The following is a 14,547-nucleotide window of genomic DNA, read 5'->3' as shown; positions in this document are numbered from 1 at the left end:
CTATTGATGCTGTCATGCGATATTAGACACACTGATGCTCGTCAGACTCGGAGTCAATCAAGCATCTCTGATTAGAGAGCTCCTGAACTTCAGCCTTTAAATTAGTGGCACTCAAAGGTCGACTGAGGCTGAAGCTGAAGTGTTAATAAACCAACATCAACATCGGCTGTTTGGGATTATCAGAGTGGAGCAGAGGAAAACACCATCAGGCCATCATGTGATGTTGACGAGGATGAAGATGATGATGAAGTAAATGATGATGGATCACTCTATTAATAGACATGGCAATAAAGTGACCACAGTCACAAAGGGGAACAGCAACGCTATGGATGAGAGGCCCCATTATGTCCAAATGAAGGAGTCAGCCGCTCTGTCAAGAGGGCACTTCACAAACAAACCTCATCTGACTGAGCCCGTCTTTCTCTCTCCCCTTGCCCACCCGCTCTCCCTGTGCTAACCGCGACTCTTTTCTGCTGAGTGGGTGTTTGGAGGAGTTGCGAAGGTCAGGGGAAAGACTCAGGGCAAGGATGCGAGGAGGGAGCTCGGGGCTTTGACCTCTGATTGGCCCCGGCTGCTCTGAGTCACAGAGATGGATCAGTCTCGCCAACCAAAAGGGCCCTGCGTTGTGGAGAGGCAGACGACAAGTAGGCTGCTGGCTCGTCTCTGACAAAAGGAGAGTTGTGCAGAGGTGGCGAGGCACAATGGGACGGTTTGAGAGGAGGAGGTGAGGAAAGCTCAATCCCCACCATAAGCACCTTATTGTGAAAGCCTGCTTTGTTAAAAGACAGAATCCATAGGGTGAAGAAATTAAGGGGATTTTTCCCATGTGTAGGAATTGGTGACATTGTGTGAGCGAGGAGGGGAAAGATGCGCCTTATACCTTTTGGTTGTGCACTAAAATACACTCGGTCACACACATCATAAATCATTTCCTACTTGCTTTAGAAATAAAGGCATAAAATACCTAAAGTTCAACCTCCATTATCTTTTACGGGCCTCAGGAAAAAAAAGGTAATTTTTAAGTAAATGGGAATAGGAAGAAAAATTCCACTGAAAAAATATGAATCTTTGTCCTTCATGCAGATGTTCACACTGTGGTCAAATAAAAACTACACCCATGAGTACTCCACCCTAAAAGATATACGTGGTAATTGACACACACACACACACACACACAGACAAGCACATGCACACACACACGCACGCTTTGCTTAATCTTACGGTAAACAGCTTCCTTCCACCCTCAGGCCATGCCTGTCCCAGGAACAAGAGCAGGTAACACTCAGCTGGTTTTGGCGCTCATCCATTTGATCCCAACTGTTCAAACTGAGTCTGTTGCCAGGCAGCTCGTCCTGCCCTGGAACCCTTTGAAAGTTTGCCCAAAAAATATGCATAAAAAAAAAAATTTATATAGATATATATATCAAGACCAAATCCTAGAACAGATCCTGCCAATAACAAGGACTTCTGTAGCAAGAGAAAAAAAAAAAAAAGCAGAACTCATTTTCAGGAATTTCTGTAAATGAGTTCACAGAACAACGCTAAATCTAAACAGACTAAACAGAGATGTGACTAATCAAGATGTGACTAAGACGTCGGCAACATTTTTTTTTTTTGTATTTGCAAAAAAATGAAACCTGATAACTGAAGTGTTCAACTAATCACCTCATGTCATTGTTAAGAGCTGAATCTGCCCAAAATTCAAAGCACAACTGATGTGGTGATTAATAGAGATTGTTCCCGACAAAAACAATATCACATATTAATGTACAACACACAGTACATCTGCCACAGCCTCGTTCACACATTTGTCTCTCCCACTGGTTGGGTAACATGAGTGTTTTTGACTAACATTTGGCAGGATGGCACGGTGCCACCTCACGAGTGTTCCCGTAAACACTCACCACTCTGGACCCTATACTGTTGTGCTTTGCCAAAATGTCACTAGGACTGTGGTCAGCCTCATCCGCAACGCTGAATAAAAACCTAAACCCAAAGCAGAGCAGAGCAAGCAGCAGACACAGGCAGCTGCACACAGAATAGAATTTATAAGGGAGGTGGCAAAGTGGAGGAACAACACTGCCAGGAACTGTTGTTTTCCTCTGTTTATACATATTCCCATGGATACTGACAAAAAGGCATAGAATTAAAATAGTCGCTCTGAATACCAGAGAATTACCTGAGATGAGCTAATTATGATCAGGCATGGAGACCCTAAAAAAAAGTGGTGATTTCAGCCAATTTTCCGAGCGGAGAAAATTCCTGTGACAGTTGTAAAAGATGTTGAGTAACTCTATGTCCTAACAGCAGTTTTACCTTTAGGCCTAAACATGATAACAGGGTCTGTCTGAGCAAATACTCCTGTGTATGCTTTTTTTTTTTTTTTTTTTTTTTTTTTTGAAACACAGCGCGTACATGTTGTTACAGCGAAGTCATGACTGCTCACTGCCAACGGGAAAACATGTTGAAAGCTTGATCCTGCCCCTTTCTCCAGGACAGGTTGGCTACACAGAGACTGACATTTAGTGGATGAAAATAGCAAAGGTTAAATAAATCAGATAAGGAGATAAGCAGCACTAGTTTTGACTTGTTTAAATATGATGATGTTCTTGTTTACTTTAGTTTGCTGTGCTTCAAAGCCTTTAATGCTCAACTAATGAACTCTATTTTAACTGAACAATGGAAACTGTGGTTTGATTAAAAGATACTTCCTGATATTTGTTTTAAATAGCTGAAGGCTGATCTTAAATTATTTAAATCTGCCCACCAACCTCAGTGGTAGTGGCATGAATTCATACTTGACAAAACCAAGCCAGTAAGCACAGAAATTCTTTATTAAGTTATATTAAAAAAGATTGTAACACTATGCTCTTTTATATAATTAATATGAATAAACATCCAGTTTAAAGTCTGTTCATGTTTGGAAGATGATGGTTGGTACTTGAACTCATCCGATGTGTAGGGCTGTAGAGGTTCATCAGACAAAAATGCTTAGCAACCACTGATCTGCTCATTTTAATGAGGACGAGTCCATTTCCATATTTCATTGTTCAGTCATAATATGTTTTCTGTTCTGGCCTTGTCTCCAGTTGTCATCGGTAAACAAGAGATTTGTTATTGATGTGTTTCCTGGAATAAACGGCTGCTGAAAACGATCAGGAGGTTCATCCCTCAGGTGCAGACAGAGGATTTAGCTCCTGCCGAGGCAAAGCATCCTACCTGACTTGTTTTGTCTGTGCAGGGATACAGGATACATCGGTGGAGGCATTTTGTCTGCGTTTGTGTGGGCGTTTGAAGAATTACAAACAGGAGACAAAGGTTCCCTTCTCCACATCTGAAACAGGTGCACTATAGAGGAATCGCACTTCCCTTCCTCTGCACGCTGAGCTCTTAGAGGATGAACCTCAGTTCTTCTGCTTCTAAAGCAAAACCAAACGAAAGATAATTTTTTTTCAGGCCTCATAGATCAAAAGGATGAATTACTGAACACGATCCTCCCTGCTCGAGATAATTGACTGGGTTTGGTTCTTGTTGGACAGCCTTTGCTCTATTTGCCGTTCATGATCAAAGCAGCGTTACTTCAGGGCAACGTGCCCAGCATCAGCAGCACCTCACAAACCCGTCAGGATCATGTAGGACGTCTGTCCTGCAGCTGATCACTGACACAGTTTGCTGTCACTACAGTCAACACGGACGCAGCCTGTAATCTGAATTAATCTTATTTTAATGTCAATATCGAAGATGAAGAAAAGAAAAAAGAAAAGAAAAAGAAAAGGAGAAGATGATTTAGGGTTGTACAGATTATTTTCTGACACAGTCTGTTTAAGTGTCCTGATCAGTGAACACAGATGGCTGGAGCTGGGATGTCTGAGCTCACGTCTCCCTGCTGAGGCAGAAAGTCCCTAACTAACTAGCACATGGATGGGGTTTATACAGGAGCAGGAATGCTGCTGGAATGAGGCCCGGGGGTGGGCGTGGCTTCCCGGTTCTCCCGGAGAGGAACTGTTACGTCACGCTGCCCATATAAGGCCTGAGGACTTCCTCTACATTCTTGGATCACAGTAAACATCTTCTACAGACTCTTGACTCTAATCGCTAAATAATAAATCGATCCGCCAGGTCGCAGATGAACAGATCAGCTCCGTGTTTGATGTAACACACGTTGAATTAACTCAAACGAGCAATGGCGCAGTTTTTTTTTTTTTTTTCTTCCACGGTGTAACAGAACACGAACTGCTGCATTAAACGCTTTTATTCAAATCTAACAGAGTATTCTCACCTCTTCGCTTATCCAACAACCACTTATTCAACCTCTAAACGCGCATAAAAAATAAAAAAAAAACCCAGTGTGCTCGTCTATTTCTGACACCGCTCTCCGCTGCGATCCCTCCTCGCTGCGCTCACTTGCCTACAGGCTTGTTTACAGTCGCCTCTTCCCGGCATTAGCGTCACATGACGTCGTACGGACTCCGAGGCCGCCCGGCCAATCACAGCGCGGCACCGGCCTGCGGTGTGTGCCTATATAAAAAAGCCCGTACAGACCCGCCTGTACACACCTCAACAAGCACCCGAGACCAACACAGCAGCTCACAGGGATTCACAGTCACAACTTTTCCTTCACTGGGCTGAGAAGAGAAACAGCGAGCTGACACTGGACAAGACTTTTAGCTGCCGACTCTGAACTGAAGACAGCTCTTGTTGGACCTTGGACTTTTCACTCTTTATTATTTTTGGAGTGATTTGTTTTTAAAATTCCACTTTGACTCTGGGGCACAGTTAAGAGAGACGACGAGTGCCTGAATTGATGCATGCTCTCTGCTGACACTGACATTTGTTGATAACCCAGAGACTGTGTTTCTGTAAGAAGCTGGTAAGCTCACTTTTTCCTACGACTTTATGTCTACAAAGATGGAACAGCCTTTTTATCATGACGACTCTTTTCTGTCGGCTTACGGCCATTCAGATGCAGCAATGCACGACTACAAACTGCTAAAGCAGAATATGAATTTGAACTTGACAGAGCCCTATCGCAACCTGAAATCCCAGCTGAGAGCCGAGACAGACCCGTACCAAGGGGGGCAGCAAGACGTGGGGTCCCTGAAGCTCGCATCCCCAGAGCTAGAGAGGCTCATCATCCAAAACAGTAACGGTGTGATCACCACTCCCACCCCCGGTCAGTACTTCTACAACCGGGGCATCACCGATGAGCAGGAGGGGTTCGCAGAGGGGTTTGTAAAAGCCCTGGACGAGCTGCACAAGATGAACCAGATGCCCCCTCCTAACGTGTCCATCGGTGCCGGTGGAGTTACGACGTGTTCAGCGGCGGCCTCTAGTGTCTTCGGCTCCGCCTTGCAGCCGGAGCCTCCTATCTACACAACACTGAACGCCTACTGCCCGAACACGAGCCTCTCTTCCGCATCCAGCTACCCTACAGCCACCATCAGCTACCTGCCGCCACACCAGCAGAGCCACCCGCAGACCTCGACGCACGGCACGCACCCGTTCCAGCACTCTCTCCCTGCCTCCGGACTCCATCCGCAGCGGCTCGTCGCTCTGAAAGAGGAACCTCAGACGGTGCCCGACCTCCTGAGCAGTGACGGCTCGCCTCCGATGTCTCCCATCGACTTGGAGACCCAGGAGAGGATCAAGGCGGAGCGCAAGAGGCTGAGGAACCGACTAGCGGCCACCAAATGCCGGAGGCGCAAGCTGGAGCGCATCGCCCGGCTGGAGGAGAAGGTGAAAGTTTTGAAGAACGACAACGCGGGGCTCTCCAACACAGCGTCGGTGCTCCGGGACCAGGTCGCCCAGCTCAAACAGAAGGTCCTGACACATGTGAGCAGCGGCTGTCAGCTGATGCTTACAAGCAAGATGGAGGCGTTTTAAACAACAGAGACTTATTAACTGACTGAAAAGTAATAACACTGGAGTCATGTTCTGCATGCGCAGCACTGGAATACCGGCTGATGCATTGTCAGCACTGGCAGCATCACAGGGCCGGGGGCTATGTGTAGACAACTCTATAGGCTATTTAGGGTGAAATGACTGATTGAAATGGTACTTCCGGATGCTGGACACCGCTCAAAGGACCATTCAAACCCAGAAACCAGGGCAGCATCCAGACTGAGAAAACACAATGTCGGCCACTGGCCCATGAGTCGGGTTTACTAATGGTAGCCTAGAAAATGGGAATGATTATTTGTACTTTTGCAACTGATATTGTCATGCAACATGCTACATTTATTCCTTGTGTAAATTATTTTTGTTTGTCCGGTTGATCCAGACAAACGTATGATGTCCAATGTTTACAATGTCTTTTTTATTTGTTATGTGTATTTAAGTAAAGTGTCTTCACATGAAACAGAAATGATGATCTCGAGTGTTTGTTTTATAAATGTGTGTCACTTAAGACAGAACGAACACACACACACACACACACACACACACACACACACACACACACACAAACACACAGCAGGAAAGAGTGGGGAGGACGAACAAGCTTTCTTTCCTATCATACTGTAACCATAACAGTGGCTCTGGCTCCCGGTGAGGAACCCTTACACAGGCACATTTTGATTTCAGTGTTTTTACGCACAGAGCGTAGCCCGCGGACGTCGATCCTTTCCTAATTACGCACGGGCGTGTCCATATATGGGCATGTTGGTGAACACAGCGTCACAGGGGAGGATTTCTGGGAACCCCCGCCCAGGTAATGTAAACTGGTTTCATCTCAATCCCTCCTTCTGTTGTATCGATAAGGCCTGCGAGCTTCACGAGGGTGGCGGAATTTCCTTTTTTCTTGTGCAACTTTAGACTAACCCGTCACACTCACACACACATACATACACGCACGCGAATGGAGCAAAGTTCAACCGTGTCATGGGGTAAATGGATAAAAGTTCGTATTTACTAGAAGACAACAGGAAGTAGTGGAAAACACATTTTTACATCATATAACACGACTTGCAATATTTAAGGCTCGTCATAAAACCGCAGTGGCATTCTTCAACCTGTCGGTGCCACTCACGAGTCAGTCATTAGGACATATTTGAGGTGTCGGTATAATAGAGATCGTGCACACGAGGGGGAAGTGACAGTGGCTTCAGGAATGTCGGGGGCGTCTCGAGATGCCATGCCGCTTGGCAGAGCAGTAGGCGAGAGTGGGTGTGCGGAGCGCGCAGGAGCATCTGTGTGCGGAGAGATGGAGATGTGCGCGCTGCCAAGGAAAACATTCTGGTGGGACGCATCACTGGCCAAATATGTGCTGCACCAGGGAGGGGAGGGGAGGAGGGGAGGAGGGGAGGAGGGGAGGGGGGGGCTCAAAAGATGGATATAGGTGGGGGAAAGTCCCGCGTTGAATTGTGTCAATGAGTCATTAAGCATTCGTGCGATTAGCCAGGGGTCACGCACAGAACAGTTATTATAATGATAATATGAGGTGAGGAGGTGCAGCAGGGACACTGTGGCTGCTCACCGTGCTGACACAGGGGAACATTTGGAGCTTCCATGGTAAAAAAAAATAAATAAAATAAAACAAGTGAAACTTAAAAAGAAAACAAGTGTGTTGAAAACAGTTTCTGCTTTCGTGACAGAGCGAGAAGTTGTTCACAGGCCGGTCTCAGGAAAACTGGAGGGGGGTTTCTGTCCTGTAAAAACAGTCTCTGACGTACAAGTAAACAACACAGCCGGTCTGGACTGAGAGAGAGAGAGAGAGAGACAAAAACTCTCAGTACTCACGAAAACCACTTCAAAAGCCTGAGTGAGTGAGGGCTGCGGTTTGAGCAGCACTCTCACCTCAAGCTGTTTTGGAGAGGAAGGTTTTTTAACCTCTTTTCATCTGACACGTATTTAAATAGTTTAATTTCCATCAATAACAACTCCCCTATTTCTGCCATGAAGGTGGAAACAAAACCGGCTGCGCCCACACAATTACTCCCTTTCTGTTATTTTTTTCTTATTTTTTTACCTAGAAACCTATATTTCAGGGGATGTACATTTTTTGAGCTCATTGTCTGTTTTTGCTTGTTTCAACAGTTTCAAATAACCTTTATGATAAGGATCAGTCTGGCTTCAAACAGTTATCACAGAAGTCAGAGATTCTGCTGTGGCCCCTCAATGTTTTAATTTCTATAAATTCTTAATGAATATTAATGAATCAGCAACATCTCCTCTGCCCTCACAAGTATCACAAAGCTATTTTCTATTCTGCTATTCTTCTCGCCCGGCTCCTACTCAAAGGAATATTTTAAAATATCACTGCAGTGTTCAAGTCTTCATTTACGCACACAGCAGGCCTACATATTATAATGCACTCACACACTCCAGAAAACTAGCCATACTGGTTCTCCACACGCCTCGGCCCACAACCCACACTGAGTGTCTGTGGGAACATCTGTGATGTGAACAGTGACGTATGAAAAGCCCTGGGTGGGTTTGATTTTCCTCTCCAAGAGGCCCCTTCCCCTCCCACAAACACACACACACACACACACACACACACACACACACACACACACACACACACACACAGGCCTGGCTCTCGCACTCGTTCTCTCCCTCTCTCCGGTCTTCTGTTATCTTCTTGAGAACCATGAATATTCCTCCCACCTTGCCGCGGCCATCTGAGGTTCTTACAGAAGCCGGATCACAAGTTGCATCAGTAGTTTCAGGAGGCTAATAGAGAGCTTGCTTTGGGAGGGAGGGAGGGGGTGTTTCTTTTTCTTCATGAGACCTAGTTTGAGGGGAGTTTGCTGCAGTGATAAATGTGAAGTTATCAACATTTTGCTATGTATATTAAGGTTATGTAATATGTGTTTTCACTTCACAATATCACAGATGCTGGAAGCTTGTAATGAAGTGGATTTTTTAACAGTTTCCTATGACGATAATATCTTTTTTTTTTTAACACATTAGACTTAATAATGACTAATTTATCATCTGTCCCATTAATTTAATACAGTTACATACTCATCACAGTGCTGCCAGTAACAGTATAATGTATCAGGGCCTCATGAGACAAAGCTGTAACTTATATATGGGAACTTAATGATGGTGTTCAAACGGCATTTGTTGAAATAAAGTCCCATTATAATGTTTCCTGGTGTAAAAAAAGTACAGCAGAGCAGTAGGTCACACACACCAGTCAGAGTAACAGTGTGCAGTCTGAGGCAGTTCTGTAGGCGCACGTCGCCATCTAGTGGAATTAAACTAAAACAGCACCAATTACAGATGTCCTATTGTAAAGACTCTATTTGCTGTGATCATGATAGATATGCTATTGATTATTGCTTTTAAAAGATCATTTTTAAAGACATTTTTATCTAAAAAATATGTATTATTTCTTGCCTCACTTTTAATTTCAGCGATACATTTGATAATTTTCATAAAGAACACCACCTGAGAGCTTTTGTACAAAGCATAGTTAATTAAATAGGCCACATTATTTAGGTTCAGCTTTAAAAAGAAATAAACAAAATTCTAAATTACGGTTTATTCTTCACTAATCTTTCTTTTTATTTACAGAAGGCCAATTTACAAGCTCTTTCCCAGCCCTTACTACCACACAGACAGTCACTTTACTGGCATTTGGTGATTACAGTTACATGGGGGGGGGGGGGGGGGGGGGTCTATTTATTAAAATAAGACTCTCCATGCAGACAGATTTAGATGTATTGTGTATATGGTAATGTGTGTTAAGACCTTGTAGAATTCATGCAGTTTCTGTATTGTATGATGAAGTCCTTCATTTTTTCCCATCCCAGAGCAAACCTTGGGCCTGACATTGGTCTGCAGGACAATTGTTATGTATTTTTCAGATGTAACCTGGTATTTGGACGAACCACTCAGTCGCATTTTGCTCGGCTCTAGGTGCATGATTGCGTTTTATGTAACTGCAGTTATATATGGAGTGATTAAAGTTCAAAATATTTCTCCTCTTGCTTGAATAATAAGCATCACATTCCTCTTCAACAAGCAACAATGTGGATGTTGAGCAGATTTGAGGTTTGCGCAGGGATCGGATAATGTATTTAACCAGATCTCATTATCATCCTTAAAGCGGAGAGAGTGCATTCATTATTTACATTTATAACTGCAAACCTGCCTGCAGCACAGCTTCTAGGATTACAACACAGACTGTCTTTATTTCAGTAAGGGACTGTATGAAAAGTCTTAGCTAGTGAGGGAGGTGGTCAGAAAACATGTAGTTATACTGTATATTCTTACCTTGCTGAAAAGAGGGTGGTCTGACTTTTCTGGGAGAGCAGGGGGAGTGTTGTCAGTTTTTCTGCGGATTAATTGTAAAAAGAAAAACAAGAAGAAAAAGATTTAAAATGATTATTTCATTAACTTATCAAAGTTAATGTTACGGTTCACCTCAGACCATCCTTAAGTCTTTATGCTTTGCCCTGTTTGTTAATGGTGACTTGAGTTGTACAGATATTGATATATTATTTTTTGCATGCTCCTTAACGACCTGTTAAAACATAACGGCACACAGATAATGAATGGATGATGGATCCTGTGGAGGGTCTTTCTTTTTCTAAAGTTAAATGTGCCAAAGTTTGAGTGAGTCTTCTTAGTATTCATGTTGGGAAAGTTACTTTTGAAATGTGACAGGTTACACAGATTACTAATGACCCTGTTAAAAAAAAAAAAAAATGTAATACTGTATTGTAACTGTTTTAATTACTTAGTTCCTGCTCAGCCAAAAGTCATATTCTACAGATCGGCTTTTTACTGAAAAGAACAGAAATCTAGCTCCTCTTACTGGTTACTAGTAATATCAGTAGATTACATTCTCAGACCAGGTTTTCTTGAATCCTGTCTTCAATCAACCAAAGAGCAGACACTTGGTGGCATGATTCAGCTTTATATATATCTGCATTGTTCTTGCTCAGGTTAAGATGTGGTGGTGGCCCAAACAGCTTAAAGGCGACTTCCCCTGAGAGCCGGACCACTCGACCACCATCACTGTACAACTGGTTCCACTAACGTCACCAACAGCCGCTACGTATACAACCCCTCTGTTTCTGCAACGAACATGAGGTTCAACCTGCCTTCCCACCGCAGCTATTTTAAGACGGTCCCTAAAGTCCCGTGTTATATTTTCCATAGTGAATTGTGTGTACAGTGTTGTATCGACTGCATTGTCCCATTGGCCATACAGAAGATGTGAGGGTAATCCACAGACGGAGGGTGGGAATGAAACTCGACAAAACACGCTCCAGTAGTCGCCATTTAGATGTTTGTGTGAGAATAAGTGAGTGGGTGAAAGGGAGAGGGAGAGAAAAACAGAGTGTTTTGGACTTTGAAGGTCAAATTTCGGTCTTGCTGCAACAAATTACAAAGTTATCCTCATCTCATTTCCCAAGGCCTTGTAAAAACTCTGAAACGATGCTGAAACAAATTAAAAAGACCCTAACCCTCGTCTCATCTGTGTGTATATGTGTGTGTGTGTGTGTGTGTGTGTGTGCACACACAGAATGACACTCATTTGTGAACCCCTCTGTCCAGCTCTGTCATTTGCCGAGATGATGACTTTCACAGAGGACACGTTATTAGCTAACATCATCAAATACCAGTTCACTACAGAAATAGCTGCAGTAGCTTCAAACGACCACACACACACACACACACACACACACACACACACACACACACACACACACACACACACACACACTGCCTCATTGCCTGTCCTTTCAACAGAAAAATGTCAAGTGGTGTGTGGCATTATCAACATGATGCACAGCTTGTGTTCAGTGGATTTTCACCTGCAGAGGGCACAAACTGTTCCAGTGAGAAACCCAACACTAAAGATAATTTATGCATTAAGTCCATGTATTAGTCACTTTTAATGAGGTTATTTTAAAGACAGATATGCCACATTGTGATCTGTATACCGTTGGCTAATTTACACATTATTCATGTGTCCTGATTTATCGGGAGGGTCTAATTGCTGGATTCAGATGATGAGTCTTGCTGTCAGTTCAGTTGCTGCAAAGCTGAATCACTGGAAAGACTTAAATCCTCCCAGACCCAACAGGCATTCATTTTGAATGTGGCCCGTATAATAAAATCAGACTTAAAATAAATTGTCCTGATACTTATTTAAATATAAGAACATTTGAATTCCGCCCTTAAAGCGATGGTTGGGAAATGGTAAGACTGAGTGACAGCTGTCTGAACAGGAGGGTAAACACACTTGTCATGATGTATCAGTAAATCGTGGGCTGACAGTGGTGAGAAGATACTGCCTGCCCCCGTAATCAGAGGTGGAGGCCATGTTTCGAGGCACCAACACTACAACACAACACAACACAACAGTTAAATGTTTGCAAGCCTGTCGACATGCAATGCTTGGCCTGAGGTGATGTATCGTGTTGCCTGATTTGATTTAATGAACGAGAAAGTAAATTAAAAAAAAAAAAAAAAAATTCTTGTTAGGCTGAAATGATTTCCTTAGTTCATGAAGAATGGACATGTGGAGACACATTTGGTAGAGAGTTAAAAATAAGTGCTGTAGCAGAGGTGGTGTGGCATAACAGCCGAAAGAACACAGAGGAAGTGGAGCTATCTATTTCCAGAGCTTTGAGGTTTCTGATGCATGGTGTAGCTCTGCTCAGTAGGGGTTTCGGTATTTGAAGAAAACATTGTACAGTAGCATTTTGGAACAAGCTAGTCCTTTGCAAAATTCATCCTGCCTGATAAATGAAAAAAAAAAAAAATCAGGAATCTTCTCTATGTTACAAAAGTTTGAGCTCTTATCCAAACTTTTCTAACTACAACAATTAAATTCTTCCAGTGTATCAAGCCAGGTGTGAGCTGTGCACAGGGACAGAAGGCCTACGCCTCCTCTTACCAGAAAGTACATGAAAAGATCAACTAATGAACTCAACTCAACTCAGAAACTGTGAAGTAATTAAAAATCATATCCACATATTCATGGTGAGGAGGAAAACAAACAAACAACCAGGTAGGAGCATAAACTGGACTGATGCTGGTCTAAGGTAAATTTACAATAATCAGCAAAGCTGCCCATCAATTATTACGACCTGTTGCATTTAAGTGCATGAAAAGTAATTACAAAGCAGGCAGCGAAGTTTAAATAGTTAATTAAAAGTAACAGAGAAAAGGTTGAAAATTAAAATCGTTAGCCAAATATAATGGATAAATGGTTTTAGAGGGTTAGATAAAAGTAATAGCAGCTAAAAGTAGCCTAAGGGATACACAGTTGACTTTGTTACCTAAAAATAATGAATTTTAAGATAGAAATGAATATAAGTAAGTTGGTAAGCTAACTTAATATATGGAGTAATAGTTGAAATAGATATAAAGGTAAAGGACAAGCAATTGAAATTAGCAGTTAGCTTTCAAATAATGGACACACTAGTTAGCTTAAAGTAATGGACAGGTGTTTTAACTAGTTAGCTAAAATAAACAGTTGAAATAGTTCAAAGTGGCAAATGAAAAATAAAAACACTGAAAGAAATAATTAAAAGGAAATGGATAAATGGTTGAAATAGTTATAAAATAACTATATATAAACAGTTATAAACAGTTAAACTTCATACAGCCCGCTGGCCCATTAATGGGCCCATTAGAAGGTTCTGAACGTGTTCTGATGCTTAAATGTTTGTCAGTATAGACAGGCTGCACCTCCTTAGATCGGTAAGAGTCGCTAGAATTCAAATATTCACTTCATTTTTCGCTAACCATAAGCACATAAATATGATTTATTAATATCCACCAGCATCATGTACCAGTGGGGCGTGGTGACTGCCTACCTTTTAGACGTGTAGAACTACTACTCCCGCTCCATTCCTCCATTATTTATATTCCTTTAGTCCAGTAAGGGTCCACGGATCACGAAAAAACAAAAGCGTTTCTTCATAAAAGTATTCCAGGTTTTGATTATCGTTGCCAAAAGTCCAAATCAGACGAAGGAGCGATTTGTATCCGCTGATCTTCCCTCACTTCTCCTCTCTTTCCCTCCAACCGGCTCCTTCTGCGGCTGTTAGCGGGTCTGCTGCTGTTTGTTAGCTTTCTTGCTACAAAATGGAGGATTCCAGGTAAAGTTTGGAGCAGATTTCACTTCCGGAGGGTCCGAGGGAAAACAGCGAGCGTAACTGGAGGTAAGACTTAATGACTGATCTTTTCCGTCGGTAAAAGCATGTTTTTTTTCCCCCGATTTTTTTAAATGACGGTCGTTTGTAGATTGACGTCTCCCCTGACCAATCAGAGCGAACTAAAGGGGGGTGGGCACTTCTGATTGAAGGCCAATAGGCTGAGGTGTGAAAACAGCAGAGAGCCTGCAGGCAGAGACACAAGGATCAGCTCTGTGTTACATGGTATTTATATGTTTTCTATCATTTAATATTAAAGAGTTAAAGCACATTTCTCCCAGTTTATCTTTTTAAAGAGGTTTACGGGCGGCAGTGAAAAAATGAACTATAAAGACCTATTAAACTAAACTATTATAGAGGCCTTCAAGCTTTACAGTTTTTTAACAAGATGTAGAAGTATTTTGGAGCATTTCATTGTTCT

The 14,547-nt window shown here is 42.8% G+C and overlaps 1 protein-coding gene and 1 long non-coding RNA gene across 3 annotated transcripts in view; one reads left to right on the top strand and one right to left on the bottom strand.

The window, feature by feature from the left end:
* LOC130185330 (uncharacterized) overlaps positions 1-14,247 on the bottom strand; it is a 35,497-nt gene extending 21,250 nt beyond the window's left edge. For both annotated transcript variants that reach the window (XR_008830140.1, XR_008830139.1), the window contains exons 1-2: positions 13,788-14,247; positions 10,225-10,285 (exon numbers count right to left, since the gene is read on the bottom strand). This is a non-coding gene — a long non-coding RNA (uncharacterized LOC130185330). The remainder of the gene's footprint in view (positions 1-10,224; positions 10,286-13,787) is intronic.
* junbb (JunB proto-oncogene, AP-1 transcription factor subunit b) lies at positions 4,544-6,364 on the top strand. Its single transcript, XM_056401741.1, has one exon. It carries the CDS (start codon positions 4,897-4,899, stop codon positions 5,881-5,883), a length of 987 nt encoding a protein of 328 aa, XP_056257716.1. The 5' UTR covers positions 4,544-4,896; the 3' UTR covers positions 5,884-6,364.
* Positions 14,248-14,547: the final 300 nt, after the last annotated feature.

This window comes from Seriola aureovittata, chromosome 17, assembly GCF_021018895.1.
Source record: "Seriola aureovittata isolate HTS-2021-v1 ecotype China chromosome 17, ASM2101889v1, whole genome shotgun sequence".
NCBI classification, from domain to species: Eukaryota; Metazoa; Chordata; class Actinopteri; order Carangiformes; family Carangidae; genus Seriola; species Seriola aureovittata.
Note: the sequence above shows the minus strand (reverse complement) of the source record. Positions and strands in the feature narration are given on the sequence as shown.